Raw genomic sequence first — 16,434 nt, forward strand, 5'->3', positions numbered from 1 at the left:
TTCCTATCTCTCCTGAAGACCATAAGAAATAGGGGCATGAGTAAGGCCATTCAAGCCTGCTCATGACTGATCTTCTACCTCAACTTCAATTTCCCACACTATCCCCATATCCCTTAGTATCCAAAAATCTATCTACCTCTGTCTTGAATATACCCAACGACTGAGCCTCCACTGCCCCCTGGGGTAGAGAATTCCAAAAATTCACCATCCTCTGAGTGAAGAAATTTCTCCTCATCTCAGTCCTAAATGGCTGACCCCTAGTTCTGGACTCTCCAGCCAGGGGAAACATCCTCCCAGCGTCTACCCCGTCAAGCTCTCTAAGAATTTTATATGTTTCACTGAGATCACATCTCATTCTTCTAAACTCCAGGGATTATAAGTTTAGTCTACTCAATCTCTCCTCATAGGACAATCCCCTTGTGCCAGGAATTAGTCTAGTGAACCTTTGTTGCACTCCCTCTAAGGCAGAGGTTTCCAAACTTTACTTATCGTGTAACCCTTTCCAAATCTACCAGCTGCCTGCGTACCCCTGCCAGCATACAGGTTTAATATTTCAACCCCTTTAATGCCCAAGCACTGTACATTGGTACATCTTGAAGTAAATTAACTACTTTATATAACAAATTCCCAGAGTTTTAAAGCTTCGTCTGAGTAGCCTATTATAAAAATGCAATGTAATAAAGGCCAACATACCATTTGCTTTCCTAATTGCTTGCTGTACCTGCATGTTAACTTGCTGTGATTCATGTATGAGGACACCCAGGTCCCTCTGAATACAAATACTTCCCATTCTCTCACCATTTAAAAAATATTCTGCTCTTCTACTTTCCCTACCAAAGTGGCTAACTTCACACTTCCCCACGTTACATTCTATCTGCCATGTTCTTGCCCACTCACTTAACCTGTCTATATCCCTTTGCAGCCTCGGTGCGCCCTCCTCAGAGCTTACTTTCCCACATGAGCTGCTGAAGTACAGTTCTACAGGTGCCATCAGCCCTCTGGTACCTCATCAAGGTGCTCATTCTTCATGTGTAAGCCGAGTTGTTAGTTAACTGTGAGGAGCATCACAGCCAACCCCAATCCATTCTTTACATAGCACTTTCTAGCAGGGATCATCAAATAATAATCTTTAGAAAGTAGGAACTCACCTGATTTTCCCTACTTTGTCCAGAAGGTCAATTGTAATATTTAAAAAATACTAGATGTGTCGTAGGGAATTACATGCAGGAACATCTCAAGTTTCACCACTGAAAGTTTGAAGCCGCAGCTTAACTCATCAGAACCCTTCAACTGAATTATTCATTGTAATCCTCCCTCAACTATATTATTTTGGATATATTTAATTTTGTATCATCCCCACAGCCAGTTTCATCAGTGTGAAAGCTAAAATACTCTAGATATTCTCTATGACTGTTAGTATTGTTGCTTTATGATCAGCTAGTAGAAAGTGTATTGGATTCAGAAGTCGAGCTCATACTTTCAATAGTTATATTGTTTATTTACTTTATAAACTGCTATGCCTGCAGCTGATCAGTAAAATACCAGTTATGCAGGTGCTTAACTTGCACGCGCTAGGGTTTGCAGGCTATAAAAACCTGCACAAAAGTGCAACACATGCACTGCATTATATGGTATCTTAATTTGGTATATATTATATGTTGTTGCATATAAATGAATCATAAACATTTTGGGTGGAAGATCAGTGCAGGCAAAAGTGATAATCTTCAAAATAACCAAGTAGTCATGGTCTGCGCCCACAGTAAGTGGACAAATGTATAATCAATTTTATATGCAGTGTAGACTTTGCGTGCACTATACACCAATGTAAACAGATGAAGTACTTCAAATAACTGCAGACTTTTGTAATTTGGTCTAACCCTGTTCAACAAAAGAGAAAGGAAATTACAGGTCAGGGGGTGATTTCACTGTGCACCAACAAGAGTAGCTTGGTAGTACCACCACTGACCAAGGTGGTTGAGCTAAAGGACATAGCTGCTAGACTGGACCTGCATCAGGTGGAGAGAACCAACACAAGGAGATAACCTACTTGCCCTCATCCTCACCAACCTACCACATGCCAGGAGCAGCTCCAGGAATACCTTAGAATGAGGTACGGACCTAGTGAAGCTACTACACAGGGCTACTTGCATGTTAAACACCAAAAGCAGCAGGCTATTTACAGCGCTAAAACAGTCCCATAATTGGTGGATCACAGAGAAGCTCTGCAGCTTCCAGTCAAGTCAAGTCCACATCCAGTCAAGAACCATGGAGGACAACCAGGCAACTAACAGGAGGAGGAGACTCCATAAACATCCTCATGTTCAACAATAAAAGGTAAGGGAAGTTTAGAATCAAGCTGACTACATTAATATTGCGTTAATATTTTCCCCCTCAAGAAACCCATCTTTGTAGAAAGAATATATTCTCAGTGCAGTTTCAATTTATAGTCAAATAATTATAAGAGCTAGCTGGTATCGATCACAATATGTCAATGACTTTCAAAGGAACTACTTTTTTGCCTTATGTGGTATCTTACAGCGTACCAAATGTTGAATCAGCAATCAGTTGTTTGTCCACCATTCTAGTGTTAAAAAACAAATATTAATCAGACAAAACGGTGGCATAGTGGTTAGCACTGTTGCCTCACAGCGCCAGGGACCCGGGTTCGAATCCGGCCTCGGGCGACTGTCTGTGTGGAGTTTGCACATTCTCCCCGTGTTTGCGTGGGTTTTCTCCGGGTGCTCCTGTTTCCTCCCACAGTCCAAAGATGTGCGGGTTAGGTTGATTGGCTATGATAAATTGACCTTTAGTGTTAGGGGGATTAAATACGCGGGGTTACGGGGATAGGGTGGGATATGTGTCGGTGCAGGCTCGATGGGCCGAAATGGCCTCTATCTGCACTGTGGGGTTTCTGTGATTTCTGTGGAACCCCACAGCATCATAGCACCATTACATACTTCTTCATCTGAAGTCTATTTTCAATTTCCTAATACTAAATCTTTTCAAATACAGAATTTGATCCACTTTTTACACCCATTTCTTAAACAAAAATCTGTTTGGAATTCACTAGATATACTTATAGAATAGGTACCAGCTGTGTATTCTCCACTTTAAAGCCTCCTAAAAAGTACCATTTAATTTGGTTGTAGCACAGATTTTTGTTAATTCACAGGATAAAACAATATATATATAAGTGAAACAATTCATGTTGCATATGTAGAGAGAGAATATATCCATGGAGAATGCACATATACAGGTTACAGTTTATGACTTACTTCCTTTTTCTTTCTCTCCTCTTCTTTCCTTTTCTTTTCCTCTCTGATTTGAGCCAGGCGCTGCTTTTTACGCTCTAATTCTGCTTTAAGCTCACTTTTATCTTTATCTGACATGATTGTAGTCCTGTTTACAAACAATCAGAAAAGAGATCAGCATAATAGCTTTATAAATAAACCCTTTGTCTTCCAAATTCAAAAAAATATGGCATTATGAACTTGCTGCATTAGGTAAATCATGGAAAACCATAGAAGCAACAGCTAGTATGTATAATTGCTACATTTTCAGAAATTTACAGAGAGATATTCGGAAGAACTGTCGAATGCATATTACAGTGGAAAATCTTGCAACTGTAAAATGTTTCATATACTACCTTTAATTTTAGGAATTATTTCTGCAGTTTTCAAAGTAGTCAGAAGTGCCGAGTGGATGATCCATATTGGCTTACTCCTGAGGTCCCCACCATCACAGAAGCCAGTCTTTAGCCAATTCGATTCACTCCACGTGATATCAATAAACGGCTGAGCGCACTGAATACAGCAAAGGCTATGGGCCCTGACAACATCCCGGCTATCGTGCTGAAGACTTGTGCTCCAGAACTAGCCATGCTTCTAGCCGAGCTGTTCCAGTACAGCTACAACACTGGCATCCATCCGACGATGTGGAAAACTGCCCAGGTATGTCTTGTCCACAAAAAGTAAAACAAATCCAACCCGGCCAATTACCGCTCCATCAGTCTACTCTCGATCATCATCAAAGTGATGGAAGGTGTCATCGACAGTGCTATCAAGCGGCACTTACTCACCAATAACCTGCTCACTGATGCCCAGTTTGGGTTCCAGACCACTCGGCTCCCGACCTCATTACAGCCTTGGTCCAAACATAGACAAAGGAGCTGAATTCCAGAGGTGAGAGTGACTGCTACTGACATCAAGGCAGCATTTGACCGAGTGTGGCATCAAAGAGCCCTAGTAAAACTGAAGTCAATGGGAATCGGGGGGAAAACGCTCCACTGGCTGGAGTCATACCTAGCACAAAGGAAGATGGTTGTGGTGGTTGAAGATCAATCATCACAGCCCCAGGACATCGCTACAGGAGTCCTAGGCCAAACCATCTTCAGCTGCTTCATCAATGACCTTCCCTCCAACATAAGGTCAGAAATGGGGATGTTCGCTGATGACTGCAGAGTGTTCAGCGCCATTCACAACTCCTCAGATAATGAAGCAGTCCATGCCCGCACGCAACAAGACCTGGACGAAGTTCAGGCTTAGGCTAATAAGTGGCAGGTAATATTTGCGCCACAGAAGTGCCAGACAATGAATATCTCCAACAAGCGAGAGTCTAGCCACCTCCCCTTGACATTCAACAGCATTACCATCGCCGAATCCCCCACCATCAACATCCTGGGGGTCACCATTGACCAGAAACTTAACTGGACCAGCCACACAAATACTGTGGCAACAAGAGCAGGTCAGAGGCTGGGTATTCTGCGGCGAGTGTCTCACCTCCTGACTCCCCAAAGCCTTTCCACCATCTACAAGGCACAAGTAAGGAGTGTGATGAAATACTCTCCACTTGCCTGGATGAGTGCAGCTTCGACAACACTCAAGAAGCTCAACACCATCCAGGACAAAGCAGCCCACTTGATTGGCACCCCATCCACCGCCTTAAACATTCACTCTCTCCACCACCGGTGTACCGTGGCTGCTGTGTACACCATCTACACTGCAGCAACTCGCCTTCTTCGGCAGCACCTCCCAAACCCGCTGCCTCTTCCACCTAGAAGGACAAGGGCAGCAGGTGCATGGGAATAACACCACCTCCAAGTTCCCCTCCAAGTCACACACCATCCTGACTTAGAAGTACATCGCCGATCCTTCATCGTCGCTGGGTCAAAATCCTGGAACTCCTTACCTAACAGCACTGTGGGAGTACCTCCAAACACACGGACTACAGCAGTTCAAGAAGACGGTTCACTACCACCTTCTCAATTAGGGATGGGCAATCCCTAACTATCTGCCCACATCCCATAAATGAATTTTTTTTAAAAGATGACGGGTTTAAACACAACAAGGAAGCTGAAACAAAAAGCACGTACAGAAATTTACTACTAAAGTTATAAATTAGGAGCAATGGTATGTACAGTAGCCTTGAAAAGGTTATGGATTAACAAAAGTATTCATTTATCAGCTGCATTATTCACAAGTGGATTTGGCCATATACACCAAATGAGAATTTTTTTTAACTATTTGTGTACAAAGAGCCATAGCATTTATTTGAGAAACAGTTGTGGTAGTTAATGTTACAAAACCATTTGTGCCTTGTAAGTGAGTTCCAAATTAGTGCTTAAACATCTTCTCCAACACAACACTATTGTAAGGCACTAAATGTAATGTAATAAGGGTCTTGAAGCAATTAACTTAATCCATTTTCAAACTCCATCTGGCCTTGCTACATACTCTTCTAACAGCTTCAAATACAGGAATGAGCATCCACAATATTTTTTTTTTTTTTTTTTTTTTTAAAAAAGGTTTTACTTATCAGCAACTTCCATACCCATCATTTAACCCTATCGTATTTGTTAAGAATTTGGATTCTCAGCAGTACATAGAAATGTCAATTCTTAGGCCAGTTTCCATCAGGTGAAAATGAAATTATGATAACATTTCCAAACATTTCAGCATCAGACCTCAAAAGTTTCAAATAGCTGAAATGCTATCAAGCCTCTTAAAAATATACAGAACCTTAAGCAAGGTATTTATAAAATGGTGTTCTTGCTTACGTTTTACTTTTCTATTAGTTGAAGGCTATAACATAAATGCATACCTCACTTTAATAAAACTTACTGTTAAATAGCAACTCCCTCTTTTCATGTTCACAAGTTCATAAAATAAATACCGATGAGGAAAGCCATTCTGCCCACCTTAGCTCATCCATCCAGTAAATCTATAGTCACCATTACAGCATCTTAACTGTTTCTTAAATGATTGAGGTTTTTGTCTCCAGTACAGCACCTGGAAGTTCAGTTCATATGTCCATCACTCTCTGCAAGTAGAATTCTTGACAGCAGTTGTAAATTTGCCTTTGTCAGTTTGAATCAGTACCCTGTTGTCCCACTGTGACCATTTAACTTGACATAGTATATCAGATTTCTTTTAATATTCTATATACCTCTTATGAGGTCCCCTCTCAGTACTCTCCTTTTAAACCTAAAGAGCCAAAGTTTCTCCCATCTTTCCTCATAATTCAGTCCTCTGACACGAAGGATCATAGGGAGGGCATGAGAGAACAGTAAAGTTATTTTATCGGCAGCTTCAATCATATAGAATATACAACACAGAAATAGACCATTCAGCCCAACCAGTCCATGCCAGCGTTTATACTCTACTCGAGTCTCCTTCCTCATCAAAGTCTATCAGCATAACCCTCTATTCCCTTCTTCCTCATATGTTTATCTAGCCTCCACTTAAATGCATCTATACTATCCAACTCAACCACTCCCTGTAGTAGCGAGTTCCACATTCTCACCACTCTCTGGGTAAAGAAATTTCTTCTGAATTCCTTATTTGATTTCATGGTGACTATCTTATATTGATGGCCTCTAGTTTTGCTCTTCCCCACAAGTGAAAACACTCCCTCTGTGTATACTCTATCAAAACCTTTCATAATTTTAAAGACCTCTATTAGGTCACCCCTCAGCCTGTTCATCCTTTCCTGATGGGTATAACCTCTTATTTCTGGTATCATCCTTGTAATCTTTTTCGCACCCTCTCCAGTACCTTCATATCCTTTTTATACTATGGCGACCAGAACTGTACACTACTAGAAGTGTGGTCTAACGAAAGTTCGATACAAGTTTAGCATAACTTCTCTACTTTTCAATTCTATCCCTCTAGAAATAAACCTCCATTAACCTCCATCGCTACTTTTTGTGATTTGTGTATTTGTATTCCCAGATCCCTTTGCTCCTCTACTCCATTTATATTCTTATTTTCCAAGTAATATGCGACCTCCTTATTTTTCTTACCAAAATGTATCACCCAAATATAAAATGGTAAGCATGAAATGGTGCAGAGTCAGAGTTGGTAAATGTAATGCATGACTGCTTCATGGCTCAGTGCATCAGGGAACCTACGAAAGGCAATGCTCATCTTGACCTGTATTTATAAGTGACGTAGACAACATATAGAAGTCGTATCAGTCTTATTGTTCAACACGATCATTAGCAAGGACCAGGAACAAATCATTTTAAACGGACTAATTTCAAAGAAATGATAGAACAACTTAACAAATTTTGATTGGGGTTTTGGGGTGGGGGGGGGGGGGGGGAAGGGGGTGTGTTCAACAAAACTTCAGAGGACAAGTGGAATATTCAGCATACCTCAAATCAGCAGCTATCCCTGGAGCCATCTTTTCTCCCAGACAGACTGAATACTTTGGAATCCTTACACTAGCACGCTATACATTTGGGAATTGGAGTCCTCCACCTTAGCCGCCATGTGTCGGAAGCTGAGAAGACTTGAACAATATTTCATGATCACTATGCATTCTTCTTTTGAAGACTGGCCCCAGAGATTGGGATCCCTGGCCTCACCCACTGTGGACAAACGTGACCTCGCCCTACAACGAGGGACTTCTTGTTCCTCCTCGTCCACTTCTACCTTCCTGCTCACCTGTATTCAGTATATCATCCAGTGAACTGTCTATCAAACTGATATCTAGATCCACAGGGGATGACATTTCTGCATTAATGCTTGCAAGTGACACTGCACGGTACCAGAGAGGAACCTGCTAGTTCTTCAAGGGTCGCGCTAGTTCTTCAAGGACCATGTCTACAAATACATTAAGAGACACTAGTTAGGAGAAAGAACTCTGCTGAACTTTAAGCATAGCTGCCCAAGGCAGCAGCTCAGCTGAATCAAGTGGTTCTCAGCCTGCGTGGTAGTGCCTCTGGTTGGTACTGTTTTATACAAACCTTGCGCAGATACATGTCCCCCTGCTCCACCATTTCTGGCCTCCTGAAGGAATCGTGCTGTTGAATATCAAGGGCCCTGGCTTCAAATGAGGGGAGATCAGATGCCACTTGATGATCTCCATTTCTGTCTCTCCAATTGTGTGCACCCTACCTTCAAAAGGAACAATCTTTCTTCAGTCTCATTAACATCTGGACAAGCAATGATGATACCCAATGTGTGATGATGAACACCGACAGGATTGAGGGGTCAGGAATTTGAATCATGCACAAGATTTGATGTCAGTAGGATATCATTTGCCTATATGTGATGAATAAAAGGGTGTGTAGCAAGGGGTATGGCGAATAGGGCACAGGTGCTATTCTGTAATGAGAATGTCCGAGAATTAGGCTATATATAGAAAGGTCAGAGGAGAAGTGAAAAAGAAAATAAGAGGGGCAGAGAGGGTATGAGAATAGAATGGCAGCCAACATAAAAGGGAATCCAAAAGTCTTCTATAGGCATATAAATAGTAAAAGGGTAGTAAGAGGAGGGATGGGGCCGATTAGGGACCAAAAAGGAGACATATGCATGGAGGCAGAGGGTATGGCTGAGGTACTAAATGAGTACTTTGCTTCTGTCTTCACCAAGGAAGAGGATGCTGCCATAGACATAGTGAAGGAGGTGGTAGTGGACACACTTGATAGGATAAAAATTGATAAAGAGGAGATATTAGAAAGGCTGGCTGTACTTAAAGTAGATAAATCACCAGGAGCGGATGGGATGCATCCTAAAAATGCTGATAGAATTGAGAAAGGAAATCGTGGAGGTACTGGCCATAATATTCCAATCCTCCTTAGATAAGGGGGTGGTGCCAGAGGACTGGAGAATTGCAAATGTAACACCATTGTTCAAAAAAAGGTGTAAAGATAAACCCACAACTACAGGCCAGTCAGTTTGACCTCAGTAGTGGGGAAGTTTTTAGAAACAGTAATCAGGGACAAAATTAACAGTCACTTGGAATATTAATAAAGGAAAGCCAGCACATATTTGTTAAAGGCAAATCGTGTTTAACTACAGGAAACGTTGTGATATCCGGCACCGACGGGACCGAGCTGTTGCCGTCCCATCAAAACTGCCGGACAAACCAGCGCTAATGTTGAAACATACAGAGCTTTTGAGCTCCGTATCTGGCAACAAACCCTGTTGCAACAGCTTCTAAACAGTCGGCCGTACCTTGCAAGCGTCTCTGTAACTTAGCAACAGCTTCAGCTAGACCTTGCAGAGTCTGACTGGTGAAAAAAAAGCAACGAGAAGAAAAAAAACCTAACGAAACGGCTCCTGATTTTTGCCGGTGGATCGAGCATTCTGGACAGTTAACCTCCGGATAAACCAAAGTTTCCTGTAACTTGATTGAGTTCTTTGATGAGGTAACAGAGAGGGTTATGCAGTTGACCTAGAGTACATGAATTTCCAAAAGGAATTTGAACAAAGTGCCACATAATATGCTTGCCAGCAAAGTTGAAGCCCATGGAATAAAAGGAACAGTGGCAACATGGATACGGAATTGGCTAAGTGATAGGAAACAGAGAGTAGTAGTGAACAGTTGTTTTTCGGACTGGAGGGAGGTATACAGTGGTGTTCCCCAAGGGTCGGTTCTAGGACCACTGCTTTTCTTGATATATATTAATGACTTGGACGTGGTTATACAGGGCACAATTTCAAAATTTGCAGATGACACAAAACTTGGAAGTATAGTGAACAATGAGGAGGAGAGTGATAGACTTCAGGAAGACATAGACAGGCTGGTGAATTGGGTGGACACATGGCAGGTGAAATTTAACACCGAAAAGTATGAAGTGATACATTTTGGTAGAAAGAATGAGGAGAGGACATACAAACTAAATGGTACAATCCTGAAGGGGGTGCACGAACAGAGAGACCTGGGGGTATGTGTGCATAAATCGTTGAAGGTGGCAGGGCAGGTTGAGAAAGCAGTTAAAAAGGCTTACGGGATCCTGGGTTTCATAAATAGAGGTATAGAGTACAAAAATGTGGAAATTATGAACCACCTGTATAAAACACTGGTTCGGCCCCAACTGGAGTACTGTGTCCAATTCTGGGCACCACACTTTAGGAAGGATGTGAATTTAGAGAGGGTGCAGAAAAGATTTACGAGAATGATTCACGAGAATGATTCCAGGAATGAGGGACTTCAGTTACATTGATAGACTGGAGAAGCTGAGGTTGTTCTCCTTGGAGCAGAGATGATTAAGAGGAGATTTGATAGAGGTGTTCAAAATCATGAGTGGTCTGGACAGAGTAGATAGAGGGATACTGTTCCCATTGACAAAAGGGTCGAGAACCAGAGGATTGGCAAAAGAACCGAAGGCGACGTAAGAAAAAACTTAATTACGCAGTGAGTGGTTAAGATCTGGAATGCACTGCCTGAAAGAACGGTGGTGGAGGCAGATTCAATCACAGCTTTCAAAAGGGAGTTGGATATGTATCTAAAGGAAAGAAATTTGCAGGGCTACGAGGAAAGGGCAGGGGAGTGGGACTAGCTGAAGTGCTCTTGCAGAGAGTCGGCACGGACTCAACGGGCCGAATGGCCTCCTTCCATGCTGTAACCATTCTATGAATGACACAAAACCTAATACAGACGAGATGCTGCACCATGCTTGCGCATCACACTCACGTGGAGCGTGAATGCTTCATGCAAATCATGGGGCCAGTAAATTGGTGCATTCTTGCAGTGCTTCCGGATAAGCCTACTTCTGACATGCAACGCCACTGTTGTGCTCAATTGTGCACTCCACAGCAAAATCAGCCCTATTAAGTATCAAATCTACTACCACAATCTTTTTTAACTTCATCCTGAACTAAATGAACACCATAAATTATATGACATTTTATCCTGCAACATGCAATACCTTACACTTTTCCATATTCAATCTCGCCTGCCATTGTTTCATCCAATCACAGATTTTAACACCACATTTTGTAGGTCCTTTGCTGCTTCACTCAATTGCCCCCTCCTTCCCCAAATTAGTTTAATTCAAATAAGTTATATCACTAAATTAAATTTCTTAATCCAAGACACTGATGTAAATTAGGAACAGAAGAGCTGTAATTTTATCTGTGCAACCAGCTGCAGCCGACTCTTAATTCAAAGTTGCTTAATTCAAGTTATGTGATAATTTAATTTTTTTAGCAATAATTACCACTTTGCTTTGTTATTTACACCATTAATTTAAATGAGATAATTCAACTTCTTTTTAAACACAAAAAACTTTGAATCATCAAGAGTATATACTATTAGCTGACTCAATTGATAGCACTCTCACCTCGGAGTCTGAGTTTGTGGGTTCAAGGCCAAATCCAGTGCATTACTAAGGAAGTACTGAATTATCAGATGTGCCGTCCTTCAAAATAGATATTAAAACTAGGCTCTGTATGTCTGTTTGTGGTTTGCGTGGACATTAAAGTAAAGGTTTACCAATGTCCTGGCCAACATTACTCTCTTATCCAACACCATCTTATCCCTGTTTGTGGGATCTTGCCTCCCATGCTGTCATTCAACAAATTTACTGAAGCAATACATCAGAACTGACAAGGAAAAATATTACACATCTTAGTAATCCTGAAACTCACTCCCCTTACAAATATATTTCAATACTATTTGCTTACTACTTTGCAAAAGTTGCTTAAACTGTTTTCCCTCCATAAAACCTCTTTTCAGTTATTTACATTATAAAATATTACTCAGTGGAATAGCAGTTATTTGCTTCAGGTGCAACTAATTCATTTATTTCTTTGTTCTTCCATCCTGCTTCTCCAAAATCTTCCTTTTCTCAATTACTTTACAATTATAAAAAATAAATTCTCCCCCTTTAATTCCCATGTTGAATTTGTACTTCGAGCTGAAGCTGTTCAACGTTGGTATGCACCTGCCCAGGGAGGTTTTCCCACCTCTGAAGCTCCAATAACCAGCACTAAACAGATCTATAGTCCAAGCTGACTGACCTGCTGCAATGTCTGATGTCAGTACCTTCCTTCCTCATACCATCTGGCGCAAACATCAATCTCCCTCAGCAACACAAAAAAACCTGATCCCAAACATGTTAACTCAGAAATTTAATTTAAGTTTAAACTTAAATAAGTCTATGGTATAAAATGTGAAAAAAAAATTCTGCCACTCCCACCTCAGTTGTCATTTGTAAATTTTCTGTCTAATTGCCACAGTACACTATATGTAAAGTGCATGTCTTTCAGTGTCAGTATGAAGTGTAATCTTTTACCTTGTAAATTCTGACGTATTGCTTCAGTACATTTGCTGTGAGGCAGTGATGGTGGGTAGCATGGCGGCAATATCCTACAGATGAGATGGTGTTGGTCGAGGGAGAAATGCATTGGGAGAACCCTTCTCTGTCATTCCACAGCAGCAGCTAAAAACTACAACTCCTATAATGCAACTCTATTCACACAGGATTTTTCAACAGTAAACCACCAGCACTTAGGCCCAGTTAAAATTGTCAGTTCAAGACACAGGCACCAGCCAGAATGGCAAGTCTTCTGTAGGGAAAACTTCCTGCAGGAATTTTGAACATTAAGCAATTCATTTTATGGGTAAGTTTCATAGGCCCAGATTTTACGGTCAGCGGCGAAGGAATGGTGCTTGCCGCTCAACTCAAAAAAAGCTGCCCACAAAGTCTTAGCTGGCTCTACAGCGCAGACTTCCTCGTTTCCAACATCAGTTTGAATTTGGCGCATTTTACAGTGGATCCGTTGGGTCTGTGAACAGGACAGGCAGCAGGGAGGCTGCTCAACCGGGTAGATTGAAGAATTCTCACAGAAGGCAAAGCAAGAAGTAAAAAGCAGGAAATAAAAATTACATTTAAATCATTGTACAGAAAGCGCAATAAAGATTGGGAAATACAAACGGGATTAAGGGAGAAATTTAAATAGCAAAACACAAACTTTAAAAAAAATATATATTTTTTTTTTTAAGAAGTCTGCAACATTTAATTTTTTTTCCCATGAGAGAAAGAGACTCCACACCAGTAAAATTAATTTTTCAGGGCCAGAGAGGTTGTTCAGCAGTATGACTTAGTACACCGTTCAAAACTCAGTTACTCCTGATTGAAAAATTTAAGCCTTGTTCATCGGTCTTTAAAGCAAAAATAGTGGGTAATTAGCTTAGGTTCACACCAAATCAGTGATTCTGTGTTGATTCCATCAGCAAAGACTGCAACAGCACACCCTATGGAGGAGCAGGGCAACACTGACAACAACTTCCAGATTTCCACGTTTAACTGCTCACCGATGTTCAGTTTAAGTTCCGCCAGGACCACTCAGCTCCAGACCTCATTATGGCCTTGGTCCAAAGATAGACAAAAGAGCTGACATCAAGGCAGCATTTGATTGTATGTGGCACCATGCCAGCGACATTCACATCCCAGGAACCAATAAAAAAAAACTGCGCATGTACGTACGCCAGAAGTTGCTGCAAGTTTTACCCAGTAATAACACCGAGCGCTGAAAGCCTCGCCGTTATTACTACCGCAAATTCCAGGCCATGATGTTTTTCAGATTGTTTTTGGTCTATGTTGTCTTATAAACGCCATGGCCAAAGTTCAGCTGCCCAGGCAATATCCTGGTTGTGTAATCTGGTAGGCAGGGATAGAATTTAGGGCAGGACGCTGTTAGACTGGGTCACCACCCAATTTTTTGATCTTGCAATTCCTGCCTGTCCACCTTTCAATACAACTGTCACAGAAAGAGGCACGACTGGCAGGATTAACATCATCCACCAAAATTCTTGTCAGTTCCACCTCTGTTGTACCAATGTTATGCATGCCTGCATGCAAACTAGCATGTCAGCACCTAATCCTGGCAGAAGTGGGGTCTCCTGTCATATCAAAGGCTTGTTTTCCTAGGGCAAATCAATTGTAGTTGGGAAAAGTGATAAATGAGACTAAGAGTTTTGACAATTTTTTTAAAATATCTTCAGGAAGCATAGCTGGCCCACTTATACTGCAGAAAGGTGCTGTAATGACATTCCTTTCCCCTGTCCCAGTGAAGTGGACGTTCTAATTATAACAAAAGCAGCATGGGTGCCTGCTCAAAATATTCAATAGCCCCAACCCTGAGATTTGGGACAGGGTCAGAAGCATGTCCAATCGGCGAGCTGAGGATCTGCCCTGTCCCAAATCCAACCCTTAAAGCCCTCCAGGGGAACATCTTATTTCTAGTTATTTTCCTTAGCCGGAGTGAAGAAGGAAAATGACAGTCTAAAACAATGTGGAAAAATTATTCTAGCAATTTGATTGTTTTTAATAGTACTGTACTTGGTTTGTGAATCGTAGCTTTGGAAAAAATTGAGGGATTTGTTTGCTCAGTTTTCTGCATCCCATAATGGTGCTTTTTTGTTACTTCTGATTCATTGACATTTCATCAATTGGATATTTAATGAGTATCTTAATAAAAAAATGGCTTATTTGAGAAAAATCACAATCTTTCTTCCCCAACCCCCCTCAAAAAAGTCAAGGCAGCGGATCAGGAAGGATTTCCTCCCTTTAGAAACATAGAAGCAGGAGTAAGCCATTCAGCCTCTCGAGCCTATTCCGCCATACAATTAGATCATGGCTGATCTGTACTTCAATTCGATTCACCTGCCTTTTCTCCATATCCCTTGATACCCTTAACTAATAAAAATCCATCAATCTCAGTCTTGAAAATGTCAATTGACCCAGCATCCACAACCTTTTTGGGGGGGGTAAGAGTTTTCCAGATTTCCACTACCCTGTGTGGAAAAAGTGCTTCCCCACTATCACTCCTAAATGGCCTAGCTCTAATTTTAAGACTATGCTCCCTTGTTTTGGATTCCCCCATCCGAAGAAATAGTTTTGCTGCATCTACCCTATTGATGCCCTTTATAATTTGAGATACCTCAATTAGATCACCCTCTTACCTTCTAAACGCAAGGGAATACAAACCATGTTAATGCAACCTGTCCTCATAATTTAACCCTTTAACCTTTTGAAACCATGCTGACTGCTATTCAGTAGGTTATTTTCATCTGGTAATCCTCAAGTTTGTTCTCAATAATCTATTTCATTATTGTTGTTGATGTAAGACTCAGGTTTTTTTTAAAACTTTTTTTGAAAATAGGTACCAGTCCAGTGGGATCTTCCTTGTATTCATTAACTCTTATGAACTCGTCAGCATTTTATCCATCCCTCGGAATGTGTTGGTTTTGAGCTGGTCTAGAACCTCATCGCAAATTATGTCAGTCATTAAGTTTAGTTGTAAAATCTTCTTTGTTGGGTGGCATGTTAACACTGTCACCTCTACAAAATAGTTTCAGGAAATAATCATTTAATATGTTAATGATTTTTAGTTTCAAACCAGTTTACATGCTTAAGGGCCCAATGCTGCCTTGATAACCTTTTTCTTGTCATAATACTGGGGGGGGGGGGGGGTGGGGGAAGAACTGCTTAATGAATCTAATAGAGGTTTTCAAATTTATGAAAGGTTTTGAGAAGGCAAATAATAAGACTGTTTCCATTGGTTGGAGAAACACATTGTGGCATTGCTAATAGTAACTTGAAAGATACTCTGCTTTATAATGATATGAATGTTATACTATGCAATGCACAATGTATTATATAACACAGAATGTTTAGGTCTCATTTTTCACTCTGTAAAACATCTTGGATGTATTTCTACACTAAAAGCACTACAGTATTTAAATGAAAGATTTTTTTGACAACCTTTTCCTAACTATCCTTTTCAGGAGAGCCTGCAGGAGAACTGTTTGCTGGGATGGTGAAATTGTGTTTAGTATAGCCTGTTCCTTTAAGGTCATGAAGTCCAATGTTTAATGGGGACTCGTTCCTGTTAGAGGGAAGTTCATCTTTGGATTGCCAGCTACTTGTAAATCCCTGCAGCCCAATCCCAACCTCAAATTCGGGGGGAGGTCAGCATCAGAAGAAACCACCAAATGATTGGCTTTCTTTCTCTTTTTAAAAGAAAGCACCTTTTCCCTTTAAGTTGCTATATACTCATTAGCAGCTTCCATCTCTGTTTAGTTTTTACGTTACTCTTTTTATTATGATGAATATATTTGAGCAGTGTGACACATTCCTTGCATGTGACACTCTCAAGTTTGCTGGGCAAACTAAACCCAAAACTTATTGGCCCAGAT

General features: G+C 41.0%; 1 protein-coding gene across 8 annotated transcripts in view; it reads right to left on the reverse strand.

The window, feature by feature from the left end:
- The window catches only part of LOC147120372 (cytoplasmic dynein 1 intermediate chain 2-like), a 125,777-nt gene that overhangs the window by 90,388 nt on the left and 18,955 nt on the right, over nucleotides 1-16,434 (reverse strand). For all 8 annotated transcript variants that reach the window (XM_085986206.1, XM_085986205.1, XM_085986210.1 and 5 more), the window contains exon 2: nucleotides 3,276-3,399. In XM_085986206.1, the coding sequence (XP_085842332.1) occupies nucleotides 3,276-3,389 (114 nt within the window). In that variant the 5' untranslated portion in view covers nucleotides 3,390-3,399. The remainder of the gene's footprint in view (nucleotides 1-3,275; nucleotides 3,400-16,434) is intronic.

This window comes from Somniosus microcephalus, chromosome 4 (assembly GCF_052327205.1).
Source record: "Somniosus microcephalus isolate GS21.2 chromosome 4, FLI_Smic_1.0, whole genome shotgun sequence".
Taxonomy (NCBI): domain Eukaryota; kingdom Metazoa; phylum Chordata; class Chondrichthyes; order Squaliformes; family Somniosidae; genus Somniosus; species Somniosus microcephalus.